The 16,283-nt window shown below is 55.7% G+C and overlaps 1 protein-coding gene across 1 annotated transcript in view; it reads left to right on the forward strand.

The window, feature by feature from the left end:
• Positions 1–583: 583 nt before the first annotated feature.
• Positions 584–16,283, forward strand: part of LOC125639443 (protein bassoon) — a 112,096-nt gene continuing 96,396 nt past the window's right edge. Inside the window, exon 1 of the mRNA XM_048856491.2 lies at positions 584–1,051. Coding sequence (XP_048712448.2) covers positions 584–1,051 — 468 coding nt within the window. The remainder of the gene's footprint in view (positions 1,052–16,283) is intronic.

Raw genomic sequence — 16,283 nt, forward strand, 5'->3', positions numbered from 1 at the left:
CCACCTCTGTACTATGATAATGAGCAGGCCCTGGCCCCGTTAGGAGTAATACCTAGGCTGAGGAGATGAGGCCCCGTTGTGTGCGTATGAAACATACGAGGGAACCATTGCATTCCGTGGGTTATGACCTCATCAGATCTCACAGGCTAGGAAGCACTGGCTCTGCTACAGTGGCTGACTGAATGGGAAGCCTGTGTGAGCTACCTGTAGTCCTGCCTTGTCTCCACAGAGCTCAGCGGGGCTGTGGCCCTCCACTGTGTGCAGGCCTCACATATCTCAAACGTCTTCAGAAATAGCTGCATCTACTTTAACCTTTGTCTTTACAAAGCCTGCTCCCTAGGGCGCTCTGAGTGGCGGCTCCTTCTTGGAAGTCAGAAGCCCTCAGACCTGAGAGCAGGAGAGATGCAGTGTCACAAACCCTTGGTCGAGGAGTCGGCCCTAGCAATAATAACTGCAGGGAAACTACTCCAGCCAAGGGGCAGTGAGTCTCCCTGGAGGTCAGTAGGAATTCTCTGCCCCTCTGAACCCTGGCAGAACTACACACTCCACTGAGACCAGCAGTGCAAAGCTCACTAAATTATGGATGATATTTTCTTTCACTGTTTTGCAGAAAAATGAATGGTTGTGTTTGAACTGCCAAACTCAGAGGCTGCTAGAAGGAAGCCTAGGAGACCCTGCTCCAATACCACTACCTGCTTCAAAGCAGCAGCCAACAGGATCCTCCCGACACCAACCAGGGGGAGCTGGTCAACACAGAGGAGGTCCTCAATCTGTAACAGCTCAGAAGTCAGAAATGTCCACTCCTCAGGACAGGAACCTCCTCCAAGGAAAGCATCTCAGGACTTCAGAGCAGAGCAAGCTGCAGGCAATGATGAAAGAGAGCAAGCCCACTGCCCCCTCAGAAGAAAAGCCACTGCTGAAACTTCCTGGTGAGGCTCCAAAAGTTCCTGAAAGTGCATCGCCAAAGGGGAAAAGTATGGCTGCGAAGCCAGAAGCAGAGAGCAAAGCAAGCAAGGCAGTCACTGAGGCTCAGCAAGTGAGAGAGCAGGAGGTAAGCACCCCTTCTCCCTCCTACTTACTCTTACCTCCCACTGGGCTGGCCTGTTCCTGCCAGGGTATAACATTGCCTTGTACTCAGAGCAGGCAGCACCCCCTCCTACCCTAGGGAGAGGTCTGGGATGGAGGCATTAGCTAGCAGTCTGCAGGGGGCAGAGGCTGTGAAACAGAAAGAACATGGTAGCCTCAGAAAAACAGGGGCTTGGCTTTCAGGTCTGACCCAGTAGAGAGCTGGAGAAAGCATGTATAAATGACTGCACTGGGGAAGCAATGTCCCACAGCCCGTCAGAAATGTGTCATGTCTAACACTTTGATTCCAATCCCAATTTCTCTGTCAGCACTTTGGGAATCACTGCATAATCCATTCTAGTAGGTAGTGTCCTTCGGATACCAGGCCCAAACATCCGGGAGAGTCAACAACAGGCTGCAGAGAAGGGGAATGTCTTACGGTGACATTAGAGGCTGCTTCCCCTCTCACTCAGATGGTTCCCCCAGTGTAACGCCACTGACCTCAGCTGAGTTACTCCTGCTTTATGCAGTGTGACAAAGTTCCTACTCTACCTTGGTGGGTCTTGCGCTTGGCGGATTTGCTCACCTCGGAGATTCACAGCAGCCCTAAGACACCCTGGTTCGGTGTCAGATCAGGGGATATCCTGATCTGCTCATGTAGGTTATTTCCCTGGATCGGGGCCTCTTGGGCCACTACACATGCCTCTCACTGGTGCCAAGCTTTCAAGAGGTTAATGTGATAGATCTGTTCTTGTTTTCGGCATCCTGGCTGCCGCACCTTGTAGGTTACTTCCCCCACAAGTTCAACCACCTCATAGGGCCCCTGCCATTGGGCCAAAAGCTTGCTTTCTGCTATGGGTACCACCACCATCACCCGATCCCCTGGTTGGAACTGTTGGACTTTTGCCTGGCTATTGTAATGGGTTCGCTGGGCCTCCTGCACCTTTTCCAAATGTTCTCATACGATAGGGGTGACCCGGGCTATCTGTTCTCGCATCTGCAACACATGGTCAATTATATTTCTCCCCTCATTGGGTTCCTCTTCCCAGATTTCTTTTGCGATATCTAGTATGCCACGGGGGTGGCGTCCATATAATAATTCAAAGGGGGAAAACCCAGTTGAGGCCTGAGGTACCTCCTGGATTGCAAACATAACGTAGGGTAGTAGGGTGTCCCAATCCTTCCCGTCCCGACTTACCATTTTCCTTATCATTGCCTTGAGGGTTCGGTTAAACCTTTCTACCTGCCCATCGGTCTGCGTATGATAGACTGAAGTTCTCAGGGTATGTATATGGAGCAGCATACAGAGGTCCTTCATTAGCTTCGACATAAATGGAGTACCTTGGTCTGTTAATATCTCCTGAGCCCCACTCAGGCAAAGATCCACCAACTCTTTAGCTATCATTTTAGAGGCCGTGTTCCACAGGGTGACGACTTCTGGGTAGCGAGTAGCATAATCCAGAACGACAAGTATATATTGGTGGCCCCGGGCTGTCTTCTCCAGGGGTCCCACTAGGTCCATGGCTATTCACTCGAAGGGGACCTCTATGATGGGAAGGGTACTAAAGGTGCCCTCAAGTGGGGACGGGGACAGGGACTGTGCAGCTGACACTCCGGGCAGGACGCACAGTACCTCCGCACTTCTTCATGTACTCCGGGCCAGAAGAATCGTCGCAGGACCCATGCCAGGGTCTTCTCTACCCCCAAATGCCCCCCAAAAAGGTGACTATGGGCAAGACTTAATACAGCATTCTGGTGTTTTTGAGGTACTAGGATCTGTTGTACCTTCTGCCCCTGTACTGGTGTAACCTGGTATAAGAGATTCTTCTTCATTATGAAGTAGGGTCCTGGTCCCTGGGTTTTCCCTTCCATGGGTATCCCATCTATTTCATTCATCTCCTTCCTAATGTTGTCGTACCTTGGGTCTTTAGCCTGGTCCCGTCCAAAATTTCCTTTCCCGGGGCTAATCTGCCCGAGATCTAGGGGGCCAGACTCTGTTGCCTCTACTGGTTCAGAGGCGTTAGGGTGTGGGTCAGACTCGGGTGCTTCTCCCTCCTGGGTGGCCTCCTTTTCAGCTGCTCAGGTCCGCCTACCTACGAGAGCAATCCTCTGGCTTTGGGCCAGTATTCGGGTTCCCAAGGCCTTTGCTGACCTCCTTTCCCTTTTCGGCTTTCTATCCTGTCTGGGAGTGGAGAACAAATCTGGGGATATTTCAGAGAAGATTGGGGGTTGACAGTCTACTGTGGATGCCTCACTAACTTCAGGGCTTCCCCCTTTTCCAATTCCCCTACCGGGAGTAAGTCTCCAAACCCTGGGAAGTCCCTCCCTATCAGCACCGGGTATGGGAGTTTAGGGACTACACCTGCTGCTACCTCAGTAGTGTTCCCCTGAATCTTGATTTTTACTGGGATGGTGGGGTAATAACCAACTGTCCCATGGACGCATGTTATCCCCGTACGCTTAGCCCACAGAAGCTGACTACACTTCACGAGCTTCCCCGAGACTAGTGTGATAGCACTCCCCGAATCAACCAGTGCCGTGGTCTCTACCCCATTTAGTTTCACTGGTCTGGTGTACATATGTGGGGTTAGTGAGACCCCCACAAGGTGGATTAGGGAGCATAGGTCTGCCCAGTTCCCCAGGTTACACTGCATAGGCTCCTAAGCATTGGGACACTGTGCAGCTACGTGTCCCCACTCCCCGCAGGCGTAACATCTGTATGGAGTCCGAGGCATTCCCCGGTCTCTTGGTTTGGGCAGTCTAACATCACGATCCTCTTCCCCCTCAGTGCTCCGATTCTTTGTGGCTTCTGGTGGGCCTTCAGCCCCTCTCTTTTTCCACCTGGGCTCTCCTGGTGGCCAAGTCACCCGAGCTCCAGGGCTTGGTGCTGCTAGTTTAACCAGGGGTGCTTCTTCCTTAACTACTCGGGTCAGCTCCCTCGCCGTCCTTCACCTCTCTACCAGTGCAACAACCTCTTCATAGGTGGAGGGTTCATTCTGGCTTACCCAGGCGTGAAGGTCTGGCAGTAACCCTCTCGTGTACCGGTCGATGACAAGAACCTCTAGTATCTTCTCTGGACTCCAGGACTCAGTTCGTAACCACTTTCATGCGAGATGGATGAGGTCATATAATTGGGACCGTGGGGTTTTGTTTTCCTGGTACCTCCGCTCACGATATTGCTGGGACCGCACTGCGGTCGTTACCCCAGATCTGGCCAGGATCTCTGCTTTCAGTTGGGGGTAGTCTGCCGCAGCCTCTTCAGGCAAATCATAGTAGGCCTTCTGGGCCTCCCCACACAGGAATGGAGCGAGGATGCCAGACCACTGTTCTCGGGGCCAAGCCTCCTGTAGGGCTGTCCTCTCAAAGGCCAGGAGGTATGCCTCTACATCATCCTCCAGTGTCATTTTCTGCAGCCAATTGCTGGCCTTCATGACCCGTGTCCCATCATGGCTGCGGTTCAGCTCTGTAAGGGCCTTTACCTCGTTTACCAGTTCCCGCAACATAGCACGGTCTTGAGCAACCTGGTCCATCAGCAGGCGATTAGTCTCTTGCTGTAGCCGCACTGCCTCCTGTTGGGCGGCTGCCTGGAAACGGGTAGCCTCCTGCTGGGCAGCTGTGGCTTGTATCAGAGCCCGCACTACATCCTCCATTGTGGTAGGGGGGGCCCCTCTCCTCCTTTTTTTGTTTTTTGTTTTTTGGGGGGGGTTGGGGTTTTTTTTTAAAATCACCCTCCTTCATCCACTGTGCTGCGCACACCAAATCCCACTGCTCACACCAGTTGTGACAAAGTTCCTCCTCTACCTTGGTGGGTCTTGCGCTTATTGGCAGATTTGCTCACCTCGGAGATTCACGGCAGCCCTAAGTTTGGCCTTTTTTGTGAACCCACAGTCCAGGTCAACTCCTCCTGTGTCTGACCAGGAGTTTGGAGGTTTGTGGGGAACCTGGGCCCACACTCTACTCCGGGTTCCAGCCCAGGGCCCTGTGGAATGCAGCTGTCTAGAGTGCCTCCTGGAACAGCTGTGTGACAGCTACAACTCCCTGGGCTACTTCCCCATGGCCTCCTCCCAACACCTTCTTTATCCTCATCTTAGGACCTTCCTCCTGGTGTCTGATAATGCTTGGTACTCCTCAGTCCTCCAACAGTATGCGTTCTCACTCTCAGCTCCTAGTGCCTCCTGCTCCCAGCTCCTCACATGCACGCCACAAACTGAAGTGAGGTCCTTTTTAAACTCAGGAGCCCTGATTAGCCAGCCTTAATTGATTCTAGCAGCTTCTTGATTGGCTGCAGGTGTTCTAATCAGCCTGTCTGTCTTAATTGTTTCCAGAATGTTCCTGATTGTTCTGGAACCTTCCCTGTTGGGAAACGGAACGTCCTTTGCTTTCTCCTCAGCTATCTGCTTTCTATTCTTTCCTAAAGCCCCCTGGCCTGGATTTTTCTTTCTTTTTGAACCTGCCTTAGTCCCCCCCCCCCCCCGACCGGGCCAGACGCTTTTTTTGCTTTGTTTTGATTCTTTGTTATTTTTTTTCGTCTACGTGCTGTCGGCCCTCAGCTTGCCGCAAGCACCCACCCCCCCACACACCTGCTTTCGGGCGCAGCTATTTGCCTCAGCTGAGCCCCCGGAGGAGGGGGGGGAAGATTGCCGATTTTGCTGTCCGGAGGGGGGAGTGGAAACCCCCAGACCCAGCCGTTTTGCTGGCAGCTCGGACTTTACAACATTCTCAGCATGCCGAAGGCCTTGGAACACAGCCAACACAGCGGGAGAAGAAGATTTCAGAAGACAGGAGAAATAATCCAGGAGAGCTATAAATCATCGTGAAGGGGGCTGTAAGACTGAGTAATTTTCTGAATTATACTCTCATGGGGGGGAGTTTGACTGTGGTTACTTGCGTTTGTGGCGGCACAGGGGGTGTGGCGCGGAGTCTGCCCCGATCCATCGGTGCCCCTAACTCCCCCACCCTTACTACAACTGTCACGGCCCCCCCGCCGTCTGTCCCTGCTGGCAACCTGCCATCTCCCTTCGGCTCCAGCTGTCCGCTTTGAACTTTGCCTTTCGGACCGGACATAACAGCCGACCAAACGAGATTCTTTGGACAAACGTGTGTGGGTCTGCACCCCCCCCCGGATTGCTTATCCCACAGCTTGCCCCTATTACTGGACCCCGATTTGTTCCCCCCCCCCGTCCAACCCCCTCGGCATTCCCCCCCCCGCCTGCAGTCTAGCGGGGAGGAGTGGTTACTTTCCTTTCCCCCTCCCCCCTTTTCCTTCTGGTGTCTCCCTGTCTCTCCCTGCTCACAATGGCGGGGAATGAGAGGGGCGAGGCCACTTCAACAAAAGCCCCCCCGCTCTGGGCCACCAGGTAACTCAGGAGGGTGGAAGACCACGAGTATCGAGGAAGCCTCCCCGCTCTGGGCCCAGGCTAGCCTGAACACTTCTCCCTCCTGAAAGCTGCTGTGTTATACGTTCTGTTTGCGTTGTTTTGTTGCATAGTTGTTTTGTTTCCTTTGGTAATTTTGTAAGTGTTACCAATAAACTTCTTTTCTGTTTCAAAAAAAACCCTTCCCTGTTGGGAAACGGAACGTCCTTTGCTTGCTCCTCAGCTATCTGCTTTCTATTCTTTCCTAAAGCCCCCTGGCCTGGATTTTTCTTACTTTTTGAACCTGCCTTCGTTCCCCCCTCTGACTGGGCCAGACGCTTTTTGTTTTGGTTTGATTTTTTGTTGCTTTTTTTTCTTGCCGTTTATGTGCTGGTCGGCCTCCAGCTTGCCGCCAGCACCTGCCCCCCCCCCCCAATGCCTGCTTTCCGTCACAGCTATTTGCCTTAGCTGAACCCCCCGGGGCAGGGGGGGGAAGATTGCCGATTTTGTTATCCAGAGGGGGGAGTGGAAACCCCCAGACCCAGCCGTTTTGCTGTCTGTTTGGAATGCCTTTCTTATCTCGGCCCGCCGGAAGCCTTGGTACACAGCCAACAAGCTGGAGAAGAAATCACCCAGGGAAACTACAAATCATCGTAAAGGGGGCCGTAAGACTGAGTAATTTTTTGAATTATACTCTTGTGGGGGGGAGTTTGACTGTGTTTTAATTGCGTCTGTGGTGGCACAGGGGGTGTGGCATGGAGCTGCCCCCCGATCCATCGGTGCCCCTAACCCCCCCCACCATTACTACAACTGTCACGGCCCACCCGCCATCCGTCCCTGCTGGCAACCTGCCATCTGCCTTCGGATCCAGCTGTTTGCTTTGAACTTTGCCTTTCGGACCGGACTTAACAGCCGACCAAACGAGACTCTTTGGACAAACGTGCGTGGGTCTACACACACCCCCCTCGGACTGCTTATCCCACAGCTTGCCCCTATCACCGGACCCCAATTTCTGTTATTTCCCCCCTCCCAGCCCAACCCATTTGGCATTTCCCCCCCACCCCGCCTGCAGCCCAGCAGGAAGGAGCGGTTAATCTGCTTCCCCCTCCCCCCTCCTCCTTCCGGTGTCTCCCCGTCTCTCCCTGCTCACAATGGCAGGGAATGAGAGGGGCGAGGCCCCTCTAACAATATCAGCTGTCCCTCCCCCACCTCCGCCCCGCCCGACCCCCAAGGCCTCCCCCACCACTATTGTTAAAATACTTGCCAACCCCCCCCACTGGGGCACCGGCAGCAGGAGGCACCGGGGTGATTACTGCTGCTGCTGCGCCCACCGCCCCCCCCAGATTCTAGGAATCCCCCCCCAGCTGGCCGGAAAGGCCAGGGCGGGAAGAAAGGAAAGGGCCCCGCTAAAACCACTAGGCCCTCCATGGCAGGGGCTGCCCCCACAGCTGTGGCCTCATCATCGACCGTGGCGCCCCTCCCTGCGTTTCCCTCCAACAGCTCTGCGAATGTCCCTCCCTCGGCCCCCAGGACGTATGCCCAGGCAGTGACGGGCTCCTCCCTGCCTGCCACCTTGTCATCTCGCCCACCCTCTGCCTCCGCTACCCTCACCAGCGGCCCGGGGCCCTTTCCCCACCTTGACCAGGAGGCACGGTGTCCGTTGCCTCCTGGTGCCCGCCTCGCCCCACGTGGAGACATACGTGCAGGCGTTGGCGAAGGTGGTAGGACCCATGGCTATTGTGGCAGCCTCCAAGATGTATGGGAAGTTTTTTTCTTAGCTTCGGAGGCTGCCACCCAGGAGGCGGTGGAGAGGGGCCTGGCGGTGGGGGAGGGTGTTTGTCCCCCTGGAGCCGCTAGAAGACCTGGGCGTTCGCCTCGTCCTCACCTCCGTTCCTCCCTTTTTACCCAATGTTGCCCTGTTTCCCGCTCTCTCCACGCTGGGGAAACTTGTCTCTGTCATCAGCCCTCTCCCGTTGGGCTGCAAGGACCCCACCCTCCGTCACGTCCTTTCGTTCCGCCAGCAAGTGCAGCTTCTACCGCCGGCGGGGGCACGTGACGGAGAGGCGCTCGAGGGGTCTTTCCTAGTCCCCTACCAGGGAGCCCGCTATCGGGTCTTTTACTCCACCAGAGAGGCCCGGTGCTACCTCTGCCGCTCAGCGGGGCATGTCCGCAGAGACTGCCCTTTGGCCCGGGGTGGGAGGGGCACCCGAGACCCCCGAGACCCGGCAGGACATCGGCCCCGTCGTTGCCGACGCCCCTGGCTGCCCGGCACCTGAAACCAAACCTGCTCCTACTCGACCCATCGCTGCTCCCATCTGGGCCCAAGAGATACCTTCCCTACAATGCCTGGGCAAGCAAGGGAGTTCCACCCTTGCTATTACCAATCTGGCAGAGCCTATGGAGGAGGGTGTGGCAAGGATATTACCGGGTACAGGAGAGGGCCCGCCCCAAGGAGAACCCCCTGCCCCTCATGCTGCCTCACTGCTACCCCCCAGAATCCCTGAACCATCGCCTCCGCCCCCCGACGCAACCCCTGATAACCAACCCCCAGATGACGCTATGGAGGGCTGGACCCTAGTCCAGGGGAAGCGAGGCAAGCGGAAGGCTCGAGCTCCGCTGCATCCATCCAACGCGGAAGCCCCCCGGAAGACCAGGAAAGGAGGCACTGATATTGAGCCTCCCGCTACGGCCACAAGTGAGATCATAGAATCATAGAATCATAGAATATAAGGGTTGGAAGGGACCCCAGAAGGTCATCTAGTCCAACCCCCTGCTTGAAGCAGGACCAATTCCCAGTTAAATCATCCCAGCCAGGGCTTTGTCAAGCCTGACCTTAAAAACCTCTAAGGAAGGAGATTCTACCACCTCCCTAGGTAACGCATTCCAGTGTTTCACCACCCTCTTAGTGAAAAAGTTTTTCCTAATATCCAATCTAAACCTCCCCCACTGCAGCTTGAGACCATTACTCCTCGTTCTGTCATCTGATACCATTGAGAACAGTCTAGAGCCATCCTCTTTGGAACCCCCTTTCAGGTAGTTGAAAGCAGCTATCAAATCCCCCCTCATTCTTCTCTTCTGCAGGCTAAACAATCCCAGCTCCCTCAGCCTCTCCTCATAACTCATGTGTTCCAGACCCCTAATCATTTTTGTTGCCCTTCGCTGGACTCTCTCCAATTTATCCACATCCTTCTTGAAGTGTGGGGCCCAAAACTGGACACAGTACTCCAGATGAGGCCTCACCAATGTCGAATAGAGGGGAACGATCACATCCCTCGATCTGCTCGCTATGCCCCTACTTATACATCCCAAAATGCCATTGGCCTTCTTGGCAACAAGGGCACACTGCTGACTCATATCCAGCTTCTCGTCCACTGTCACCCCTAGGTCCTTTTCCGCAGAACTGCTGCCTAGCCATTCGGTCCCTAGTCTGTAGCTGTGCATTGGGTTCTTCCGTCCTAAGTGCAGGACCCTGCACTTATCCTTATTGAACCTCATCAGATTTCTTTTGGCCCAATCCTCCAATTTGTCTAGGTCCTTCTGTATCCTATCCCTCCCCTCCAGCGTATCTACCACTCCTCCCAGTTTAGTATCATCCGCAAATTTGCTGAGAGTGCAATCCACACCATCCTCCAGATCATTTATGAAGATATTGAACAAAACCGGCCCCAGGACCGACCCTTGGGGCACTCCACTTGATACCGGCTGCCAACTAGACATGGAGCCATTGATAACTACCCGTTGAGCCCGACAATCTAGCCAGCTTTCTACCCACCTTGTAGTGCATTCATCCAGCCCATACTTCCTTAACTTGCTGACAAGAATACTGTGGGAGACCGTGTCAAAAGCTTTGCTAAAGTCAAGAAACAATACATCCACTGCTTTCCCTTCATCCACAGAACCAGTAATCTCATCATAGAAGGCGATTAGATTAGTCAGGCATGACCTTCCCTTGGTGAATCCATGTTGGCTGTTCCTGATCACTTTCCTCTCATGCAAGTGCTTCAGGACTGATTCTTTGAGGACCTGCTCCATGATTTTTCCAGGGACTGAAGTGAGGCTGACTGGCCTGTAGTTCCCAGGATCCTCCTTCTTCCCTTTTTTAAAGATTGGCACTACATTAGCCTTTTTCCAGTCATCCGGGACTTCCCCGGTTCGCCACGAGTTTTCAAAGATAATGGCCAATGGCTCTGCAATCACAGCCGCCAGTTCCTTCAGCACTCTCGGATTCAACTCGTCCGGCCCCATGGACTTGTGCACGTCCAGCTTTTCTAAATAGTCCCTAACCACCTCTATCTCCACAGAGGGCTGTCCATCTCTTCCCCATTTTGTGATGCCCAGCGTAGCAGTCTGGGAGCTGACCTTGTTAGTGAAAACAGAGGCAAAAAAAGCATTGAGTACATTAGCTTTTTCCACATCCTCTGTCACTAGGTTGCCTCCCTCATTCAGTAAGGGGCCCACACATTCCTTGGCTTTCTTCTTGTTGCCAACATACCTGAAGAAACCCTTCTTGTTACTCTTGACATCTCTGGCTAGCTGCAGCTCCAGGTGCGATTTGGCCCTCCTGATAACATTCCTACATGCCCGAGCAATATTTTTATACTCTTCCCTGGTCATATGTCCAACCTTCCACTTCTTGTAAGCTTCTTTTTTATGTTTAAGATCCGCTAAGATTTCACCATTAAGCCAAGCTGGTCGCCTGCCATATTTACTATTCTTTCGACTCATCGGGATGGTTTGTCCCTGTAACCTCAACAGGGATTCCTTGAAATACAGCCAGCTCTCCTGGACTCCTTTCCCCTTCAAGTTAGTCCCCCAGGGGATCCTGGCCATCCTTTCCCTGAGGGAGTCGAAGTCTGCTTTCCTGAAGTCCAGGGTCCGTATCGTGCTGCTTACCTTTCTTCCCTGTGTCAGGATCCTGAACTCAACCAACTCATGGTCACTGCCTCCCAGATTCCCATCCACTTTTGCTTCCCCCACTAATTCTACCCGGTTTGTGAGCAGCAGGTCAAGAAAAGCGCCCCCCCTAGTTGGCCCCTCTAGCACTTGCGCCAGGAAATTGTCCCCTACGCTTTCCAAAAACTTCCTGGATTGTCTATGCACCGCTGTATTGCTCTCCCAGCAGATATCAGGAAAATTAAAGTCACCCATGAGAATCAGGGCATGCAATCCAGTAGCTTCCTTGAGCTGCCGGAAGAAAGCCTCATCTACCTCATCCCCCTGAGATCCATCTGCTGGTGTCGGGAGGGGAAGACGGACCGGCATTGGAGGGCAGAATCCCCCCTCCACGGGAGACCCTCCCCTCTGAGACTCCTGAGGACGCCCCTTCTGCCCGGATACCACTCGAACACCCCGCGGACCCCGAGGCGACCGTCAAGGCGGGCCCTAGAGGAGAGGCCCCCGGGGTAGCAGGAGCTGGCCTCTCCGCCATGTATGCGGAGATTGAGGCCCTAGATTTGACCCTGGTCACCCAGGGAAAGGATGATCTACTGCCGGCTGGCCTCGAGCTGGGCAACCTTACCCCAGCCCCCCTTTCCCCATGCTCCCTCCCCCTAATTGCCTTCCCGGACGAGCACCCTGCAGAAGGTGGTCCACCACCTGATACCATGGCCGCCAAGACCACCACGGAGCCAGCGCCTAGCATTATTGGGAGCCCCCTCCCTTACCCCTTAACCCTTGACTCTGCTCAGGAGGCACTTTCCTTTAGCTGCTTGCCTCCTGAACCCCAGAGCCTTACCCCTGCCCCTGCCCCCACCCCGTCCAATTCCCCTCCTCCTGCAATGCTAATGCCGCCCCTGGGGTTATTTCCTTCCCGCCTTTCGCAGATTCCCCCCAGGGAGCAGTCTTTGCACTTTCTAGTCGCGACCCATTAGGAGTTGCAATTTTTTCCCTGCCATCCCCCTCCACCCCAAGGCGTGAAATGAATTTAATAACCCCAGCCTGTCAGACGCCCCGTCGGTGGTCCGCACCTTGTCTACCTGCCTTAGCAGACCACGAGGCTGTATTAAGAGCCCCACCAGGGAATACCCCGGAAATCGTAACCCCAACCCCCCCATGAGCTGCGGCATGCACTACGGAAGTTCCTAGAACACACCCGTGGCGCCCGCAATAGGGTACAGCTGGCTCTTCAGCTATGGGGGGACTTTGACCAAATCCTCCAGGCCACAAGGGCCCCTATACAGGAGGGCAGGGGGCAAGGAAGGCGCGGTGCTGCGGCCTATGAGCGAGCCCGCTGCTTCCGAAACGATCTACTCATCCACAGGATGGGTCACTGGTTGCTGTGCAACCCGCCGGGGGCCCTGAACACCTCCACCAACAAGAAACCCCCACCCCCCAGCCCTCCGCATGACGCCTCTTACTATTGCAACCCTGAATACCAGGAGCTGTAGGATGGCTCTCTGCAGGTCCCAGGTGCTCTCTTACCTTCGGGAAGGGGGGTATTCTGTAGTTTTCCTGCAGGAGACCCATACGGACCCGACCGCCGAGGACAGGTGGCGGCTGGAGTGGGGGGACGGGGTATACTTGAGCCACTCCACGACTTGGCAAGCTGGAGTGGCGACCCTGTTCTCCCCCAACCTACAGCCCGAGGTGCTAGGGGTTACTGAGGCTGTGGTGGGCCACCTGCTGCACCTTTGAGTCCGTATGGAGGGGCTCATTGTCAACCTTGTCAACATCTATGCCCCGCAAATGAGCCCAAAGCGGCCACAATTCTATCAGCGGGTGTCCGACTTTCTCGGCACCCTAGATTTGCACGAGTGCCTGGTCCTGGGAGGGGACTTTAACACCACCCTCGAGGAACAGGACCGCTCAGGGGCCGAGCCGAGCCCAGCCGCCGCGAACATTCTCCGAGGAATAGTCAAACATCACTCCCTAGTGGACGTCTGGCGTGACCATCACCCAGATGACACTTCCACGTTCACTTTTGTCCGGGTGGAGGCCCATCGGTCACACCACTCTCGGTTAGACCGTATTTACTTATCCCGTTTCCATCTTTCACAAGCCCACTCCTCCACCATTCGGCCAGCCCCATTCTCCGACCATCATTTAGCCACCATAACGGTCTCCCTCCGTGCAGAGAGACCGGGGCCGGCCTATTGGCACTTTAACAACAGCCTGTTGGGGGACGAGAGCTTCGTGACGTCCTTCCGGGAGTTTTGGCTGGCCTGGCGAGAGCAGTGGCGTGCCTTTCCCTCGGTGCAGCGATGGTGGGATCTAGGGAAGGTGCGCGCCAAGCTCTTCTGCCGTGACTACACTCAGGGCACCAGCCGACGGAGAAATGCAGCGATAGAGCAGTTGGAACGGGAGGTCTTAGAGATGGAGAGGCGCCTGGCTGCCAACCCCGAGGACCCGTCCCTCTGCAGAGCGTGCCGGGAGAAGCGGGAGGCGCTCCGGGCCCTCGAGGACCACCGGCCCCGAGGAGCCTTCGTTCGGTCCCGCATCCACCTCCTTCGGGACATGGACCGCGGCTCCTGCTTCTTCTATGCCCTGGAGAAAACGAGGGGGGCCAAGAAACACGTCACCTGCCTTCTAGTGGAAGATGGCACCCCCCTCATGGATCCGGAGGAGATGTGTGGGAGGGCCCGTGACTTCTACACAAGCCTTTTCTCCCCGGATCCGACCGATCTTGGCGCTTGCGGGGTGCTCTGGGAGGAACTCCCCACAGTCAGCGTGGGCGACCGAGACCGGCTAGAGCTGCCTCTCACCGTGGCCGAGTTCTCGGAAACCCTCCGTCGCATGCCCACCAATAAATCTCCGGGCATGGACGGGCTGACCGGGGAGTTTTACCGCGCGTTCTGGGACATCCTCGGCCCAGACCTAGTCACTGTCTGGGCTGAGTCCTTGCAGAGCGGGGTCCTCCCTCTGTCGTGCAGGTGAGCGGTGCTCGCCTTGTTGCCGAAGAAGGGGGACCTCCGTGATCTACGAAACTGGCGTCCCGTCTCACTCCTTAGCACGGATTACAAAATCGTAGCGAAAGCAATCGCGCTGCGGCTAGGGTCCGTGATGGTGGACGTGATCCACCCAGACCAGACCTATACTGTCCCGGGTCGCAGCATTTTTGACAACCTATTTCTAGTCCGAGACCTTTTGGAACTCGGGCGGAGAGATGGTCTGTCGTTCGCTCTCCTGTCTCTTGATCAGGAGAAGGCGTTCGATAGAGTAGACCATGGGTACCTCCTGAGCACTCTGCAGGCGTTTGGATTCGGACCTCAGTTTGTGAGTTTTCTCCAGGTCCTGTATGCCTCCGCGGAGTGTTTGGTTAGGCTCAACTGGACCCTGACTGAACCAGTCAGCTTCGGGCGAGGGGTGTGGCAGGGGTGCCCCCTCTCGGGCCAGCTGTATGCTCTGGCGATCGAGCCTTTCCTCTGTCTCCTCCGCAGGAGGTTGACAGGGTTGGTGCTGCAGGAGCCAGAGCTGCGGCTGGTCCTGTCGGCGTACGCCGATGACGTACTCCTCGTGGTCCAGGACCCGGGCGACTTGGCGCGAGTGGAGGCATGCCAGGCCATCTATTCGGCAGCCTCCTCCGCCCGAGTCAACTGGGTCAAGAGCTCTGGCTTGGCGGTGGGGGACTGGCAGCAGGTAAGCTCCCTCCCACCCGCTCTTCAGACCATCCGGTGGAGTGCGGGTCCACTGCTCTATCTCAGCGTTTACCTTTCCGCCACGCACCCTTCCCCGCAGGAGAACTGGCAAAATTTAGAGGGCGGGGTGATAGAGCGGATCCGGAAATGGACGAGGCTCCTCCGATGTCTCTCCCTCCAAGGGAGAGCACTGGTGCTTAACCAACTAGTCCTGTCCACGCTCTGGTACCGGCTCAACACCCTGGCCCCGGCCCCAGGTTTCCTGACCCACCTCCGGAGATTGATTCTAGAGTTATTTTGGTCAGGAATGCACTGGGCCCCTGTTGGAGTTCTTCATTGACCCCTGAAGGAAGGAGGGCAGGGCCTGAAGTGTCTGTACACTCAGGTCCGCGTTTTCTGCCTCCAGACCCTGCAAAGGCTTCTTTATAGTGCAGGTAGTTCGACGTGGAGCATATTGGCACACACCTTCCTGCGCCGCTTCCAAGGGCTCCGATACGACCGGCAGCTCTTTTATCTTTGTCCGAGAGGTTTTCCGCGAGACCTCTCCGGGCTGCCGGTCTTCTACCAAGACCTCCTCCGGACCTGGAAACTGTTTCTAATGACCAGGTCCGTGGCGGCCACCGTGGGAGCAGATCTCCTCATGGAGCCCCTGCTACACAATCCCCAACTCCGTGTGCAGGTGGCGGAGTCCCGCTCGGTGCACCAGAGGTTGGTCCTGGCGGAAGTCACGAGGGTCGGAGACCTCCTGGACTACGACCGGAGAGACTGGCTGGATCCCCTGACGCTTGATCGGCGCATGGGGCTCTCCAGTCCTCATACCCCCCAGCGTGTACTTCAGGAGGTGAAGGCCGCCTTGACCCCCGCTGCTCGGGCTTATGTCAACCGAGCCTTGCGCGAGGGCGCACCCCACCCATCCTCTACCCCAGGCCCGCCGGACCTTTCCATTGGGCCCCTACCCTGCCGATCACAACAAACCCCTCACCTTTTCACTGCAAGCCGTCTGCATGAACTGCAGCCAGTCAGTTTTCAAATCGCACCATGAAATATCTATACACACTCACGCTTCACACCCTTCACGCCCACACCCTGGTGTCCCACCCCGATACAAAGTGGCGGGACCTCCTGCCACCTTTGGAGGGTGAGCAACCTCAGTGGGCCAGCCTGTATTCCACCTTGGTCCCAAGGCCCGTCGGGGACATCAGTTGGCGGCTCCTTCACAGAGCTGTGAGCACAGATGTGTTTCTGGCACGGTTTACCCCCATCCCAGATACTTGCCCTTCTTGTAATGTGA

This window comes from Caretta caretta, chromosome 7 (assembly GCF_965140235.1).
Source record: "Caretta caretta isolate rCarCar2 chromosome 7, rCarCar1.hap1, whole genome shotgun sequence".
Classification (NCBI taxonomy): domain Eukaryota; kingdom Metazoa; phylum Chordata; order Testudines; family Cheloniidae; genus Caretta; species Caretta caretta.